At 34.2% G+C, this 19,005-nt stretch overlaps 1 protein-coding gene across 1 annotated transcript in view; it reads left to right on the forward strand.

Moving 5' to 3' along the window:
* Window positions 1-19,005, forward strand: part of RELCH (RAB11 binding and LisH domain, coiled-coil and HEAT repeat containing) — an 80,303-nt gene that overhangs the window by 31,228 nt on the left and 30,070 nt on the right. Inside the window, exons 9-12 of the mRNA XM_085299585.1 lie at window positions 2,853-2,928; window positions 3,475-3,570; window positions 12,119-12,231; window positions 16,737-16,827. Coding sequence (XP_085155711.1) covers window positions 2,853-2,928; window positions 3,475-3,570; window positions 12,119-12,231; window positions 16,737-16,827 — 376 coding nt within the window. The remainder of the gene's footprint in view (window positions 1-2,852; window positions 2,929-3,474; window positions 3,571-12,118; window positions 12,232-16,736; window positions 16,828-19,005) is intronic.

Consider the following 19,005-nt stretch of genomic DNA (forward strand, 5'->3'; position numbering starts at 1 on the left):
CAGCAATTAAACTCAAATTTCATTTCCTTGTAGTTGAACTTACAGGAGTTCAACAAAAAAGTAAAATTCAGGTTAATTTCTTCTTGGGAAAAATTTGCAATGCTTCTATTTAAACTTTCTGAGTTTGTCTGGCTTTTTTATATTTCTTCCATATTGTAACTGAACATCTAGGCTATGTAATTATAAAAATTTATACCTTTCGTACATTGATCACTATGAACTTGTACACCGTTTTTCACCTGTGGCTTGTTGCAAGCTTCATTTTGCTCAAAGTAAGTGAGAGAAGTGGAAAGAATAACTGTGAATTTTAGGTTGAAGGTTGGAGATAGGGGAGGATAGACACTAAAATTGGATGAGACCATTGACAGAGGAAGGAACTGAGTATCTCAGGGATTTTCGACTGAAATATCTAGAGGATTTGTTAAGAACTTTTGCTTAAGTATTTTGAAATTCATAGGTGAAAAAGCACTGTATGAAAGCTGGATATTATTTTGTTCAGTCTGGAGGTGCTTATTTGTAGAAGACATCATAGTTAATACGAAGTGAATTTATTCAAAGACGTATTAAAAACTAAGACTGAATCCTAAAAGGTGAGATTGTTATTACTGTAACTAGAAATTGAATTCTTGGCATAAACCTCGCCCAAATGGGAAGAATAAGTGAGCCTGCTTTCTGTGACTGCTCTCAGCACATATGTATGTGCATGCACAAAAATGAGGACATAAGAGGTGTTGGAAAAATGCCTTGTGTAACAGGCTGCAGCAGAGAGCACTAGCAGCAGTTTAAATTGAATGCATAACATACATTGATTCAATTTACTTTAGGTGTTTGGTTGAACCAGATCCAATGTATTTTTCTGTATGCAGCAGTTACTCTTACATTTTTCAATGAATTGACTTCTTTTTTTCTCAGCTATATATCAAATAAGTGATGCTTTGTTTTTATATTCATCATACCTTATTATATTTGAACACCTTGATTCCTGGAATCTGTTGGTCCTTGAAAAGACTTTATAATGATTTGTGTGCAAAAGGCCTGGAGTTTTTTCACCATTTCAATCAGGAATCACCTTCGAGACTTTTAATTTATTTCATCGAGGAGAAGATTTTGAGAATCTAAATATAGCCACTAATCATAACAGAATCCATGTTGCCCAGAGCTTGCCGTTAATTAACACACAGGGAAATTCAATGACATATGGTCATACTTAGTTTTTAGTCTTTGCAAGATGGGGATAGAATTTTCTCCTTATTTAGTTTTTTTAATTAAGATTTCAAGTGGATAAGAATTTAACAGCAGAGATATAAAACACAAGATTTAAAAGGCTTATTCTGTAATACTGCTATACTACTTTGCAACACTTTTTCTCATCCTCTCAGTGTAAATTCATCTTAGTCTTGAGTGGAACCTGCAAATTCATCACCTATAATTCAAAAATACTTTTAACACATTAAGGACTAATTTACTGTTAAGCCAGAGTTCTTCACAACTCTCTGCCATCTGTGTCTTTTAGTTTAGTGTGTTGGGGCTTTTTTTAGTGAATCCTTTCACAAAACTAAAGTGATGTGAATTAAAACAAAGTGACTTCTTTAAAATTTAAACCACATTTTCAAAAACCATACTGTCAAGAAGGAAATTTGGTTTTAATAAATGAATTTACAATACTTCTAGGAGTCATCATTTTTTATGACTCAGAAGAACAGACTCTGGTGTATTTATCCGTATCTTTCTGAGTTAGCTTAAATTGGAAGTCGGAAGTTAGATTCTTAGTATTTGCTTAGTTAAGAGACCAGGACRTACTTACTATAAGCTATGAAGTTTCAGTCTAGCAAACAAAATATATATACACAGGCTCACACAATTGTGTGTATGCAAGATTTTAAATATAGGAAATAGGAATTGCCTCCTCCCTTAAACTCATACAGTTAGAGAATTCATAAAGAAAGTGAATGACAGAGAAAATGATTATATAGAGTCAGGTGTCTCCAGTGCATGTTTTGGAGTAGGGATTGGAAGAGTATTTCTTTTCTTTTTAAGCATGGTGAATGGACAAATGTTAGATTAGGATCTAAATTCAGGGCTCGGGTTAGGCAGAGGGAGTTGAAATTGCCAGGAATAAGGATGATGCTGCGAACCCTTGCCTATTTTATGTAATGATCGGCCCAATAACTTTTTCTGAGAACATTTCTCCGAAATTATTATCCTTGAACAAGATAGTTTTGAGGCCCTTATTAGGGTTTAATGTGTACACTTAAGGCCGTGTAAACGCTTGGCCATGTTTGCTAGTACTGTGCATGACTGTGAGGTGRTGCTTCTATAGATACGCTTCAGAATTAGGCAGCAGTTGAAGGTTCGTTTTGAGGCACTATACATCTGAACTCAACAGTTCAATTCCTAAGTAGCAGTTTGGCCATCTATTTTTAATTCTGAAGCTTGTAAGTAACTGACTACTCAAATGCTTTTATTCAATGTACTGAATCGGAGCATTAAGCAGAAATACTGTTTACTTGTGATACTTCCTCCATTTGCAAAAATGTATGCTTCCTCTTGTATTACTAAAGCTTCCTTTTCTGTGTGCTTTAGTCCTATTTTTGTTTGTGTTACAGTTAATTTGTTAYATTTTTAGGAACTGAAAGTAACTTATTAATTGGGACACCCATTTTTTTTTTCTTGCTACAAACTAAAAACCCTAGGAGCAAGAGAGAATTTTAAACAAAAATTCTGCTGTATGCATCACTAAAAACATAGTGTTTGAACATCATCCTAAATAGCTGATTAAACCAGCATGAAAGGACTTAGTGTCACCTTTCTGATCTATTTCTTTCTCCTTTTCCCTTTTGAAAATACTTTAGGAAATTGTCAGCAGCTTTCCATCAAGCACTACTATCTTTCTGTCGGATGTCAGCAGACAGCCGTTTGGGATCAGAGGTATGTTTTCTAGTTGACATAAACTAGAAGATCCTTTATTCTGTGTAACTAGAATAAGTATTTTGTAAGGAGACTTATTAGAATACATAGAGAGATAAATTTATGTGCCTGAAATTTAAGATACAAGGATATGCTTTCAGATTTCGCTTAAAAGTGATGCCTGGTATGTAATTACCTATGTAATTACCAGGAGCTTTGAATCCCTACAAACAATTTCATGCTTTTGGAATTGGTTTGTGTGCTTCCAGATCCAAAACTTGCAGCTTATTGTATACATGTAAATTAAATATTTTCTTGAAATTAATCAGTCTGTTACATTTATTTTATTTTGATCAGAAAAGATATTTGAGGGCAGGTTTAGCTCAGCTGGTTAGAGCATGGTGCTGCTAATGCCAAGGTCATGGGTTTAATCCCCGTATGGGCTATGCTGAGGGTTGCGCTAGATGATCTCCAGAGGTCCCCTCCAACCTTACCATTCTATGATTTTATGTTTCTGTGCTTCGTTTTTCTAAAAAAAAAAAAAAAAAAAAATACTTGGCTTTCTAGGTGTCTCGGATTGCAGACAGTGAAAAAAGTGTCATGTTAATGTTGGGACGCTGCCTGCCTCACATTGTTCCTAATGTACTACTTGCAAAGCGAGAGGTGAGGAACTTGTGGTTTTTATTGTTAGTTTTTTTTTTCTTTCTTTCTTTTTCTTTTTTTTTTTAATCTTTGCCAGGATGTTTTCTTTTTCATTTTGAAGATACTGTCTTTATTTCTTGAAAGTCTATTACTTGCAATCATATTCTTACTTTTGTGCATGCATCTCTGCTCCTAGAGAATGGTTTTACACCTCTGTCAGGTGAGTTCAGTAAATCTGCATGATATCCTAATATTTCTTCCTTTGCTTAAGGCACCCATTAGCATTAAGCAAGACTAACTGTTACTGTAGGTCCATCTATTTGTTGTAGCACAAATGCTATTACATCAGAGAAGACCATGGTTAACATATCCCCAGGTTTTTATAAATAATATTATTTCAAATATTAAATTTGGTTTAGTTTGTCTATTGGTTTTAATAAGGATTAATGTTCAGATTCTTTTGCAGCACTTCGTACTTCAAGAAAAAGCTATTTATTATCTTTCTCTAGAAGCTCCAGGTGTCAGCCAAGACAATGTTGTTCATCAAAATCACCTATTCCTTAAAAAAAAAAAAAAAAAAAAAAAAAAAAACTAAGTAAATTTCCATAAAATTTTTCTTTAAATTTGTAATGAATCTACATAAAATTATGAAATGTGATGTTTATTTTTAATGTAAATGAAGTTGGTGTTTACATTGCACACTCTCTAATGTAAGAAAGGAAGATTGTGATTGAAGACAAAAAAATTACTGGTTTGATTTTGCTTTGTTGTGAATATTGCACATGATCAAAAGCATGTAATGAAATAATTAAGCAAAAATGCAATAGGCCTATATTTAATACTGAAAGAAGAGGTTTGAAGATGCACAGCTTGTTGAGTAAGTTTTAGTCTTTGTCTAGGGGACCTACAGTATGGTAGACTTAGTGCATTTTGCATAAACTCATTCTAAGGCTTTGAAAAAACCTTAAGAAATTTGTACTGATCCTATAATCCAAAATTTTATAGCATACAAGTAGTTATGAGCAGTTGACATAACTTCTGAGATGTACCACATCTTAAAAATCTCAAACTTCATAAAAGGTGATTTTGGTTTGTTTGTTTRTTTGTTTRTTTATTTTTATTTTCTAACTAGATGATCTGGAAATTGTTTTGTTGGTACTCTTCCAAAATAATACTGTGAATGTTCCAGGATCAGTGCTTAATTTCTGATTTCTTATTTATTCCTTTCCTTCCCTCTGCTTGGCAGGATGTGGTATTTTGGCTTCTTTTCACAGCTTGTAGCATAATCTGTGTAATGCACTTAATATTTTCATGACTTTCTAGGCTATCTCCTACTTGCTTTGTTTTACAATCTAAGTTATATATGGTTACATGCATCTTTGCCTTACATGGACCAGTAACTGAAGATTCCTCAAGTGAGAAATGTGTAACTGGATTTGTATGGGATGGTTAATGTTCTCAGAATTGAAATTTACTTTAATAAAAAGCTTTTCTCAGTTACCACACAGTGCTATCACTATTGTAACATTCATTCAGGTGTAGTAATGGAATTTGAAGCAAAATTTGGGTAGACCTTCCGTTAATTTTCATTATTATCGGTGTTACAAAAAGCGTAGTTAAGAAATAAGCTATCTTCACAAAGGTGCAGCATAAAACTGTCCTGTCCATAAAACCTTAACATTAGAGAGCTTTAACCCAATTTTACAGATAAGTGATGTAGAAGTATTAACAGAAGATCCTAACTTGAGAAAGATTCTTGACAAGTTTGGGTTGTAATAAAAGAGATCCTCAGTCTTCTCTGAAAGTATACAACGGTAGCATTGTCTTTTTTAAAATCTTACACTGTCTTGTGCTAAATAAGAGAATTAAACATAATTTCTGTGATAAATCTCTAAAGTACCTATCTGTTGTTCTTAAAGCTTTCATCATGTTGATAACAGTTGCCAAATCTTAAATTGTTATACTGTTTGTTTTGGAGAAACTGCCTTTATGGAGGCTAACAGTCTCTAAATAGATGTTGACATTTAGCAGAGATTTAGAGGCCTTTCCACCAATACCTTTTACCTTCCTAAAGTCAGTGGCAGCCTGTCTAACCCTGGTAGTAACTGCTTCAGTAGATAATACAGCTGACAGATGAACAACCGGTTGGTGGCTGATACATTTCTGAAATTACTTGTTACTTTGTGAGTTGGTGCAGTTTTGGTTGTTCTTTGATGTCTGTAATTTAGGTTCTGATGAAAGATAAGAAAGAAGGAGAATTTGGAGTGTTGAATCTGGTGGCTGAAGAGAAAATTTTAATTTTTTCTAAAAAAAGAAAAAAAACAGCTCAACAGGGTAAAATAGACAACATGTAGTATGCATTAATACTCATAAACACAGTTGATAGACATGAAAATTCTGTATATAGATATAGATATTTAATTTTATTTCTACCACAACTGTCTGATTTAGTGCAACTGCTTGGAAATTTGTATATGAGTGCACATACAAATGCATTCACATACATATACGCAGTCACATACAAATGCGCTCACATACAAAGGAGATTTCAAGCTAAACATTAATTGGAATGAAAAGTAAAAAAAAAATGCTGAGAACCTACTCTTTGGAAAAATAACTTTGGGTACATGACCTGTGATAATGTTTCTTACAGGTGATCAGCTTGGGTTAATGAAATTTCATTTGCATTGCAATCTACTTTCTGAAACGTATTTAAACTAAAGTACACTTAATTTTTTTTAAGGCAAGGGGAAGGAGAAATGGGGGGAAAAAAAGAAAAAGAAATTCCTTTGAATTGTAAATAGAGAGAAACAATCTTTAAAAAATTCTGCTAGTACAAAGTAGTTCAAAACTGATTTTTCCACCTTCATGAGATATAAAAATTGGTATTTTCCTGTCAGATTGCAGGAGTACCTTGCTTATATGTACAATTTCTACTCTCTGCAATACCTAGTCTGAGCAGGAGGGAACGTTTTGGCTTAATATCAGGATCTTATTACACTTCCCTTGGGTTTTTATATCTTTCAACTCATTTGGTATTCCAGGGTAGTTTCTACACCTCTTAAACTTTCAAGTTATATTATGTAAAGCATAGTAAAATCATGGTAGTAATGATAGTTGGAATGTCCTCTACTAACTTTTTGCTTTACTTCATTTATGGCATTGATAATGTTAGAACAGAGCTTTGTTTATTCTTTCATAAGTTCAAAGAAAGGTAATACAATGCTAAATCTGCAGACTTAGAACTGATGCCATTCTTGACTGTAGGAGAAGAAAATAGAGCTGTAGATAGTTAGCATTATCACATAGAAACTACACATTAACATGATTGAAGCACTTTAGTACCCTGACATTTTTATAGGTAGTTGTCGCTTAAAACAAGATGAGGGTGATTATGTTACTGCAGATTTTCATCAGGCTTATGCTCTGAAATTTGGATAAAATATTGGCTTTGTTCAAAAATTTTAAGAATGCCATGTCAGAGCTCGAAAGTCTATTTAAGTGGCTGTTTTCAGACACTGTGCCAAACAGAAGCCATAGCTGCTTATTCTGGTTGGATATGGATAGAAGAATAGAAGTTTGAATGCCCAAGCATGAAAACTCTTTTTAAACTATCAAAAAGAAGGTGGTTGTTTCACTGCATAAGGGAAGAATAGGAAAATTTAAATTAACAGTTAACATATTTTCTATTAACTCTTTGAAACTTAAGATGAAGTAGGCTCCTCTGTAGTTTGCTTCTGGAAATAAGCATACTGGTGACCTCAGCCTTCTTTTCTGGTTTGTTTTTACCTACCCCTCTCTCCATGTATGAGCGAGATGGAACTAATTTTTAGTTTAAATCTTCTCATTATCTTACCTGGATATGAATGGCTAAGTTAGTTTTTTTAGAATGCAATAGTTCTAGGCTGTAAAGTATCCCTTTAATCTGAAGTCTTCTAYTTAGTCTTTCAACAACATGTCCTTGAACATAATATAGTTCATAGATGCAGGTAGTTGAATTTAATGCTTAGAGTGGAATTACCCATTGGTACTAGTTTTATCACAGTAGTTTTATATGCAGATTAATGAATGAACAATAGATATAAATAAAGAAGTACGGGTTTTCTTGTTTTGTTACTTTTTACAGCTGTAAATGGATTTTTACATAAAAAGATCTCTTTGGGATGTATGAGAGACAGGGTGTGGATCCTGGGATAGCAGTAATTTTAATCTTAGAAGCTTATGCTGCTCATTTTGAGTTATGTGCTAATGCTACAATTATTTATTTTTTTCACTGCATGAAAAGGATGAATTCTAAACTTAAAATACATCCTTGCATATGAGACTACACATCAGTAGTTTATTTGTACCTGCAGCTATTTCAGTTATAACAGTCATGATTATTTCTTTTACTGCTTTTCAAGGGCTACATTACAGGGAAATTTTCATGTAATACTGATTTATAATGTAAGCTTTGACCACTAGAGAAAATTTAAAAGCACATTTRCAAAATGTGGTCCTAGTTCATATATTATTTTGTTACTTGTTTACTATATTACTAAATTTAGTATTTGAAATAATACAAAATATTATGACCCTTCCAAGCTATTAAAGTCACCAATCTTGAAATTTACCTTAATTAAATTTATTCTTTGAGATAACTATTTTGCTTGTGAATGCTGCAGCGTAAAGGCATTGATTGGTCAGAGAAGCTTTGATATGTAAGACTTGTTAGAATGTTGAAGGAAAAATTATAATGTGAGTAACAACTCTGATAGAAAATATGCTATTGTATAAGAAAATTGTCAGCAAAGTAGACAAAAGCTTGCTATAGGAAGCGTATTTTTATAAAAGTGAAGATCTCTAATACTTTATATAGGCAGAACTGTTGTGCATCTAGTTAAGGTAACTAGTATTTGTTAAAAAGTGACCCTTCCTTTGACTGTAATGAATAGTAGCTCTGTATGGCAAACAAATGTTGCCTTTGAGAACATGCATCAACTCCAATAATGAACTTTGTTCAGAGGTAATAAAATATGTTACTTTTCCCTAGCTCTTTTTTTTTTGTTTGTTTGTTTTTGTTTTTGTTTTTGTTTTTTCCCTCTCCATTGTTATAAGATGCAGGATACATGTTGCCCAAAGGTATTTCGGTATGCTTTTTGCTATGAAGATGATGAGCTGTTACCTTTGGGAGACCTGTGTGGATATCCAAAAGTAGATGTGAGGGAAGATAGGTCATTTAAATTCCCCAGCACAATGTATTAGGTCACCTTCATAATCTTGTTAGTGGATCACCTGTGTGAAGTTTACCTTATGGTAAAAACAAAGCATCTTATTTTCCCTCCATTCTACACTGGGGGCAGGTTTAGCTCAGTTGGTTAGAGCGTGGTGCTGATAATGCCAAGGTTGTGGGCTCAATCCCCGTGTGGGCTATGCTGAGAGTTGCACTAGATGATCTCCAGAGGTCCCTCCAACTTTACCATCCTATGATCTCCCATCTGGATAGTTCACAGATATAAACTCCCCCAAATAGAAACTTACTTTTATGGTGGTGGGAGTGAGACATCTGGCATGTGATATTTTATTTCCGGGTTCACTTACCAGGTCAAAAGTGCTAGGCATGTTATAGTGGCAATCTACTATGACTCTAATGAGAAAACATATCTCATTTCTGAAAACTGCTTCTTCTGGTATTGTTGACTGGTGTCAGTAAGAATTAGTTACAGTTTTCCAAAGTAAGGGGCAATAGGGAAACAAGGAGCTCTAGGATGAACAGGGAATTATAGATTGCAAATTAAAGAGAGAAATAAAGATTTTTATTTTATTTTAATTTCTCACTTCTCACTCAACTCTCAGCACAAGTGGTATTCCTTCCCAAGGAAGGCATAACATAAATATGAAATAATTCATAAGCATGAAATAGCACTGGAAGTCCTCTCCTTGATTACTGATCACCATATACAGTCTCCATAGCAATAAAAGTCTTGTTAACAATTCTCCTGAATTAACCAGCCAAATGTTTACATTATGCTGTTACTGAAAAATGTAGTATTTTCTACAGCACTTCTGTGCTGGTTTTGCTGATGAAAAATGCATGATTTATTAAACAAGTCTCAATCTAAAGCATGACACTTAGCAACAGAAAGGAATAAACTTGATCATGCCTGTAGGATGCTTTTGTACAGCAGTGTACTTAGTCATTCTGAATATCTAGAGAATAATCTGTCTCTTTTTAAGCCTTTGGGAGACTTCACTTGACCTATTCTGTCTGCCTGTAAGAGCAGTTGAGGTCCTCGTGTCCCGCAGGAAGCCCCTTTCACCTTCAGTTTCACTCTCCCTTCCATGAAGTCTATAGGGAACATGTAAAACACTGTTCAAGACTTCTCAACTGTTTCTCCGCTCCCATTACTAGAAGGAACTGTAGAAGCACTGATGCAGCGATGCAGAGAACGCTCTCTTCTCCCATATTATGCATGAAAGAATGTGACCAATGGACAAGAAAATACAGCTAATACCATCTGCTATAATAACCAACTTTCTGCAAGGTAAAGAATCAGCCTTGTATCTGCCCCATATTAATGGTTCTAGGTTACTCATCAGGCTTTCATGCATAAATTAGTATCTAGGTGAATATTCGTACATGTTTTCCTTTCATACAGATTCAACTGGAAATTGGAGTCTGTGTGCCAGTTTCAACAGATAAAATAAAAACCCAAATCTTAAAACTTAAACGTTTCTTTTCACAGAATATATATATATATATATATATTTTATATATATATTTTAATTCTCTATCTGCTGTTAAAAACACTTAAGAACCAGAGCAGTAAGGTGATACGAACTTATAGTTCAATTTCAGAAATTTGTCTCCGTATACAGTGTTACCTAGTAGTAAACAGTGTTACCTAGTAGAAGAGAGCTTTCAACAGAAGGAAGTTTAGTTCTTTGGGCTTTTTCATTTGTAAAGTTTTATTTAATATACAGATCTTCAATTCACCTTATTTTATGTTGTGTCCTACTTACTTAAAATTCACTTTAAAATTCTGAGAAAAAGAAATGTCTAAGTTCTTCAAATTTGTTTCTCATTTCTCTTTCCATACTTTCAGATTTTTGAAGTGGTAGATAGAATATTTCTACATTCATTCCTCTGTTTCATCCTAAATTCTCTAATCTGTATCATAACTATGTTAAATCTTGACAAAATATCTCCCAAAATGTTAAAGTCCATTTTAGGATGTCCATCTTGGTCATCTTCAGTGGAAAAAAGCACATTAAGTATAACTTTTATAAAATGAAAATAAGAGATTGTGAGGAGTTGACTAAGTAATGCTCTATTTTAAACACAGGAGAGAGTATTCAGAAAAATAAAATGTTAGGTAGCATCTTTTTCATGTTGTTTCCCCATGACCACTTTATTTGATAGTTTTACCTCTCAAGTGCATCAAAAATAGATCGCTTTGAAAGCCTGCATCTCCTTGCAAAGTTATTACAAATAATTATAGCCTTTCTAGGTTTTATATAATCTAATCTAGTAATTCAAGAAGTGTTTCTCAGTGTCATCTGCTTGTTTGTTGCTGCTTATTTATTCCCCCAAAGAACTTGTGGAAAGTGGAGATGGGAGGGGGAGAGAGGAAGCCTTCTGATTATTTGCCCATGCTTTCTTAGCAACACCTCATGTGTCTTGTTCTTCGCCCTCTCCCTTGCCCTCCTTCCTACTGTGACGTTTCTGTCCGAAACAAGATTTTATAATCGTGTAGAAGTTGTGTGGCTTCCAAATTGGGTGGGATTAAAGGCTCACATGAATGAGGTCAAGGAAAGGGACTTCCAGGCCATGTTTTTCAAAACGCTTGTTTGTTTCTTCTGGGAATGAATACCATTAGATTTTGAAGGCATATTTAGAAAGGTTTTTGCTGCTGTCAACAGCCTGTCTTTCCTTTCAGTTAATGTTTTATACAGTATTTTCTTGATCATTTGTTCTTTATGGGAATTGAATTGTTCTAAAGTTTTCCAAAAAAGAAGATTCAGCTTCAGATATTACCTCTGGAAAAATCCCTTTAAAAAGTGTATAATGCTCAGTCATCATAAAATAGATSGTATTTGTCTGCAGTCACCTTTATTAATGTATATGTTTCTTGATGCTTATTCAAACTTGTACACAAAACCGCATGTATGCTTAATTGGAAATTTATTCTATGGCATCTCAAATAGCTTTTCCATAGTAGCTATGTTTAAACTGTAAGACTTCTATGGAACTTTCTTCAGTTCAGTAGGTAATGAAGAAAATTTAAGCTACTGTTGTCCTCTAATTCCAGTTACAGGTGACCTGCATATGTTAATTGTAAACTTTGCGGAACTTTTCATGTTATGTCTCGGTTCTCCCCTAATCCTTCTTAGGAGAGAATTCATTCTAACTCTTAGACCTTCATGTTTTTCAGATCACTTTGTAAGAGATCAAGACTTTAAAATGTCTTCTCTAACTGTTTTGATGTTGTGTGGCTAAATTTATCATCTTAGTTTCTTTTACCATTAATGAATATATGCCCAAAGCATTTTTACTTTGTTTGGTTTTCCCCCACCCACAACTTTTTAGGAATTGATCCCACTCATACTGTGTACAGCCTGCCTTCATCCTGAACCCAAAGAGAGAGATCAGCTTCTACACATACTGTTCAATTTGATCAAACGACCAGATGATGAGCAAAGGTGTGTTTTGCGTTTGTGTGATACGGGACAAGAAGGAACTTTTTTCTTTGTCAAAGAAGCAGAACTAATGGAAACTGAGTATTACTGGATATTTTAATCAAGTTTCACTAAGCTGACATTTTACTGCTATAAAGTTAAGAAATTTACATAAACTTTGGGACTTTCCATTTCCATGAACAGAACTTTCATATGCAATTTGTGGTTATTGAAATACAGGGATATGCTTGGAAAGCTGTAGTGTAACATTTCAGTTCCTTTTTTCGTAAACATGAACTGAAATGTTTTCTGAAAATAAGCTTTAAGATCATAAATCTTAATAATCTTAGATACAGAAATCAATAACTTTTAACTACTGCCTTAACATATCATAATAATTCATGTGTTTATAAGTTAACCTTTTATGTTTAGTGTGGGAAAATAGCATGGCGGTTGCAATAAAAATTCAGAAGATTGAAGGAGAGTTTTGATTTTGACAAGTGTTCAGACCTTTATTTAGTTAAGATTAGAAATAAAATATAATCTTACTTTGTTTGTTTGTTTTTTAATTTAGTTCTTCCATAGTAGTCAGGGAATATAACTTTATTTATACCAATCTTGGTAAGATTAACCTTAAGGTTGAAAGACAGTACCCTAGCTGGTGTATTTTCTTCTCTAATAATGAGAATATTTCTCATATTTGGTGATCTGTAGTCTTCCATTRTTTTCCTTAGAAATGTTTTGTAAAGCATCTGTATCTATCATTGCCCTATACTGTCTTCAGTTGAATTAGTCTTTAATGAAATATGTAGAAAGCATTTTTTGAAGATTCTCTGCACCTGAAGTTTTCTAGTGTCTTTCTAAATTGTTCCCATGGTAAAATTCAGAGATGAGGTGCAACTGAAAGAGATGACTTGGAGACTATAATAAATAAAAGCCATTTATGGCACAGTAGCACCATGCAGACTGAAAATTACACGAAGGTCTGGTCTTTGTTCTACCTCAGATTCTCCAGAAATCTGCTTCTAAAAGCGTGCTGTTATCTAAAATATTTTCAGTACTCTATGCAGTTTGTGAAGATACAATTAAGTTGTGATAGGGGCAAGCAGGAAGTTGCATGTCCTTTGTAGTCCCTTGTAGTTGATTTTTCACAGGACTGGTGGTATCGCTTCTCAGCCTTTTGGCTAATAACATCAAGTGTAGTCTGTCGAATGGATTTTCTTTGTGCCTAGTTAGCTGTGGTTAGGTTTGTGTTTTCCGACAGCTAAGAAAGAAGAGATTCCAGGCTGCTTTTTCCTTTAAGTTGCTCATTCTTTGTTGTGAAGTAGAGATGTATCTCTAAAATGGATGACTTATCTCTTACTTAATAGAAGAATATGTAGTGCATATTTTTCAGTCGGTACTATAGTGCCTTTAACTATTTTAAAGATTTTTATATGTATATGTTACAAAAACATATTTTCTCCTGGAGAGTATAGCAGAATATCACTTCCAAATTTTTTGTTGAAAACCACAGAGAGTCTGAATACTACTAAGAAAATATTCACAGTTTATTCCAGTCAATATTTTATGCTCATGTTATATATTTGTACCAAAGTATATGTTTGCATGCTTGTTTTGTGCCTAAATATATTCAAATAATATTTTAGTGGTCTTTTGCAGTACGACGTAAGCAAAGACATTCAGGTTAAATCGCCAGAAGAGTGTCATTTGCTTGTACGTTATTCAGTCAGTTTCCACCATACCATGGAGACCTACAGTGTACATTAAAGTGGCAGATCATGGAAACTGACTTTTATTAGTTTTTGAAATGCACGAGGCTGTGAAATGTGCCATTGCAGTTACAGTAATGAATCCATTAAAATACATCTTTTGCTCACTCATAAGTATTTGACTGTATAAAGTATGTTAACAGTCATTTGGAAAGCTTATGTTGTACTTGTTGTCTCTGTGAAAGGCATTTTGGTGTGTGTACAGATGCCATATCACCATGATCTTGTGCATTCATTATATATAACAAGCTCACTTTTATCTTCAAGACTTTTCCTATTAATATACTCTTTGTTCTTTACAAATATGTGTAGAGTTCTCCTCTTTAAAGGAACAAATACACATTAGCTTTACTCTAAACTTCTTTCTGGACAATTAAATTGTTTTGGATGCAAGAGAGCCATAAAAAAAATCGGTCAATGTTGGGGTGCTTTAAGACTTGGTTAAAACATAGTTTGAAATGGACACTCTTGAGAATATTTCCAAGTAATGTACTCAGAAGCACCACTCTTGCTAGAGATGAGATATGTTACATTTAGTGTATCTAATATGACTTTTTGTGGGTTATACAATACCACCTTGCACAGAATGCACATAACTTTTAGCATATTAAGGAAAACTCAGGTAAGCAACTTCTTAATACAACCTGTAGGAGTGACAGGAGAACTTTGAACTGCATAACATAAGACTGAATTGCTTGCCAGTCCATGCAGACACTTTATAATCTCTAGGAAGACTTAGGAAATGTTAAATTATGCAAAATTCTTCTGTTTTAACTTCTCCTTTGTTTCTTTAATCTAATTCCTGATTTCACTTCGCTTTCTTTATACATAAGCATAGAAGTACTGTGCTGAATAGTATTGACTAGCCTTACGTTTCTGTTTAGGGCATCATAAGTGAATGCTCTGAAAAGAGCTATTTGATGACAAACATTCCCAGCATCTTGTTAACAAAAGAGGTTATTTCAACACGCTTTTCTACAAGGGCTCCCCCCACACCTGGTCTAGACTGCAGCTTTTGCAACGGCTTACAGTTAATGTTTTTTTTTTTTTCTTTGTTTGGACGACCTGTCGTTGAGACCTTTTCATCTTTCATTCTTCTGAATTATTGTCTACTTTCATATGCTTTTAACACAATGTGCCAACAGTTTATATACTTAAAACATTCTTTTTGAACGTTTTTTTGCAATATATTAAACTTCTCAAGTTTACAAGCAAGGCAAAAGAACATATGGTTTAATTTTCACAAAAATAGATTTCTTTTCTTTTTTTGAAAAAAAAAATCAGTTTAGAAAACATCTCGCTTGTTTTAGCCTATTTTTAGTGAGATATATTTCAAGTAATTACTGGTTTTTGCTATTTCCTGTGAATATTTCATAAGCATATACTCTGTCACCCAGTTCTGTGATTAGGTAGGTCAAGAACCAAGACAGGAACTTGAATAACTACTTTATTCATTGTAGGACTCAGAATTACCATGGTCTTTTGTCTCCATATTGCTGTCACAGATCCTGTTTGGATTTCTTGAGTCTTATCTAATCATTACCTTTCTGTTTTTCCCCAACCTGCTTACCTTGATCAAAGGTCTGGTTCTCTGTACCTGGTGGAGTCTAAAGAAAAAGAGCTTGCTCTTATAGTTGACCTAAAGAATGCTCGGAGAAAATCTTTKTAGTAGACTGTTTCTCCTTGAAAAGATTCTGCATGTGATGTCTCTTATTGGAGTGTATTTTATAGTAATATTATCTAAGCTATGGTAAGAAATATCCAGCAGATTCTCTGCCTTTCAACCTTAAGAGCATACTATTAGCTGCAGTAAGTATTTATGAGTGTGTACATGATGCTAAAATGATAAATAATAATTCTGGTTTACTTTCCTCAAAACAGTATTGAGCAAATTCACAGTGATGTTGCAGTCTTACTGCTGAGATAAAATCTCATATCCATGCCTTATAAGTTGAAGCCATTTGTTTGAGTGCTGGCATAGGTACACAAATCAAATAGAACTGGTAAATTGCATGCAAAGTTAGAATCATTTCAGTCCTGTCAACAGGAGACAAAGGTAAAAGCCAAAAACCTTAGCAGGATAAATACTCATTTAATGAAAGTTAAAATATCACTGATTATAACTAACTACAGTTTTAGAGATGGCTGTAGGTAGATCCCAGTGAGTGTCAATGGACTTAAAAACATGTTAAAAAACCCGCCAGGCTTCCTTACTGTGTGTATTATCACAGATCTGTCTTCCCCGAGTCTCTCCCTGTACCTCCACTTTTAAGTTTAAAACATTGCATACTCTATATAAAGAATCTTATTTTATGTACTTGACTAAATATTGATACTGAGATAGAACTTAGAACATTTCAGTCAATAGTGAAATGTAGTATTCAATGATAAGATTAAGTCAGATACTTAGTCAGAGATTCCCAATTTCACAGACTGGGAAATCAAAGGTTCCCAAATCAGAGATTTCCAGTCTCTGGGTCATAGTTTTTCACATCTGCAAGTTTCTGGAAAAGACATATTAAGGAGAAGACAGTCAGTGGCCTTCAGTTTAAGGTATTACTTTTAATTCTGGGTGTATCATGTGAAATTTTGAGTGTCAAAAATTATCCATTAGTCTAACAAGCTCGGGAGTCCATCCCTTGAATAATTCTTTGAGCTGGCAACTGCTTTTTCTATTTTACATAATAAGTGCATCATGAATTATTGAACTTTTCTTGACTTTATAAACAGGTTAAAGCTTTAAATTTATGTTTTCAGACAGATGATACTGACTGGGTGTGTGGCATTTGCCCGACATGTTGGACCAACACGTGTAGAAGCTGAGCTTTTACCACAGTGTTGGGAACAGGTAACTGAACGTTTTGCGTTTTACACTGGTAAATCTGTTGCAGCTTCATAAGTTTTGGGTTTGTTTTTTTCAGGGGAGGATTGTTTTGTTTTGTTTTTAAGGAATGGCTGTTCAAAAATCTTTTCAGAAAGATATTTGGATGTTCTTTAGCCTCAGTATATGTACATTTATGTAATGTTAAAATTAACTCAAAACCAGAAAATCTGCCAAAGACAATCTGGAGATTACCTGCATATTCCTGCATATGTTATATTGAAATGCAGAATGTACACATGTTAATCAGCAATATTGTCTAATACGCCCCATGTCAGGTAGGTGCATAGGAATTTATATAAATTCCATACAGTAAATATCAGACTGTTGGAAATCTGTTTTCACTCTAAGTTGTCAATCACTGTTCTTGTAAGTAATAAATACGCAAGAGCAATGTCCACCCTTTAGCTAGTTTAAGTTTTTTAACAGAAACTTAAAGATCAAAGTAGTTAAAGGAAATAAAAATYTTCTGTAGATGGGCATGGCTTTCACACCTGTAAGTTCAACCTGAAGCATACATGTGACTCCTAGAATCACAATGCCCCTTTCCACAAATACTGTGAGTTAATAAAAATAACTGAACAACAAAACTGAAATGTTCTTACTGTTTCATCTGAGGCATAGAAACAGGACAACATGAGTTCAGGTGAAAATGCATGATATTTTCCTACCATAAAGAAGAAAAGAAAGTTCATCATTGCCCAAAGACAGTGAGTAAATAAGCCATAACAAAGGGGTAATGCTTGCCTTGGTGCCATCTTTCTGGTTTGATAATTGTTTACTGGTTCTCCACTTGCATAACTTGGCCATCTATTCAGGATGTATCTATGTTTCACAGAAAAGTCCAAGCATTAAGAGTATTAATGCTTTCTGACAGTAGAAATACATACTAAAAGCAGCATTTGTGCTTATTTGTGTGACTGATGCATCTGTTAATCAAATCGAAGACCCTTCGAAGTAGTACTGGAATACAAAATAAACCATCTTCTGTTTTCTCAGTCTTCCAAATGTATTTTAGGCAGTGTCCCAGCTCAGTAAGAGCACATGTTCTTCACAGCAGATTCTTGCTGATAYAGTTGCTGATGCACCAGAGAAATCAGTCCAACTTTACTAGTGCAGCATATCAGGCTGCCAAAGCCATATGCCATCATTACATGTATTTAATGCATTTTGCCAGACTTTGTTTGCAGTATTGAAATAAGATCAGCCTTTTTTTCCAGCAAAATACAAGCTGGTTATCATTGTTGCAAAACTGAGGTGAGGGAACTCAAAATAGAAAGAGTATAATTTTCTGTCTTCTCTCAGTAGACGCCTTAATTGTGAAAGCATCAGTGCAGTTGGGATCTTAACAAAAATCTGTTTACACATGTAAATTGACTGAGCCTTCGGAAGATCCAGCATTTTCACTTAAATGTTCTGGACCTCAGAGCCATCAGGCTAGTCTTCACGATCTTTCCATCTGTTCTTCACAGCTCTGCATGTATGATTTTGTAGCCTGCTTATCTGAGTTTAGTTCAACCTCTGTAGATAACTGAAAGCTTGCTCAGAGATAGTGACCAGCTTACTTACACAGAATGTAATTTTAGTTATTAAGGACAAAAGGCAAAGAAATGACAATAAATATTTTATATTTCTGTTAAGTTTTTTGTCAGTATGTCTTTGAAATATCAGGGGTGACATTTATATTGCCTTGCCAGTCTGCCTCAACCAGATGGAAGTAGTATTTTTTTCTGTTTCCCTCAGGTAGTCAGAGCTTTGGAAGGCTGAGCGAATGTCTAAGGCCAGTAGGGAATTTATGTTAATTAGCATTTTCCATCCAATAGTGGGCAAAGAAAATGCCAAGTGAGCCAAAGATACTATAGGAATTACGGCAATTGCATGCTCATGATGTTTTTCTTCTATGAACTCTCCATGCTTCCAAAATATTAAATGTACCTTGTTGAAGGATGAATACAAAACATTCGATGCATACAGATTCTCCTGTGCCTGAGTCCTCGGCTTAGTCCTGAGGCTTATTGTTTGTTCATATGAGTGTCTTTCAAATGATCCTGGCAAAACTTCATTCTTGAGACGCTTCCTGGGGCTTTCATATCAGAAAAATGAGAAAGTTGCAAATATTAATAGTTCATTAATGGTCAAATTCCC

This window comes from Rhea americana, unplaced genomic scaffold (genome assembly GCF_003343005.1).
Source record: "Rhea americana isolate MKP2758 unplaced genomic scaffold, rheAme1 scaffold_150, whole genome shotgun sequence".
Taxonomy (NCBI): Eukaryota; Metazoa; Chordata; class Aves; order Rheiformes; family Rheidae; genus Rhea; species Rhea americana.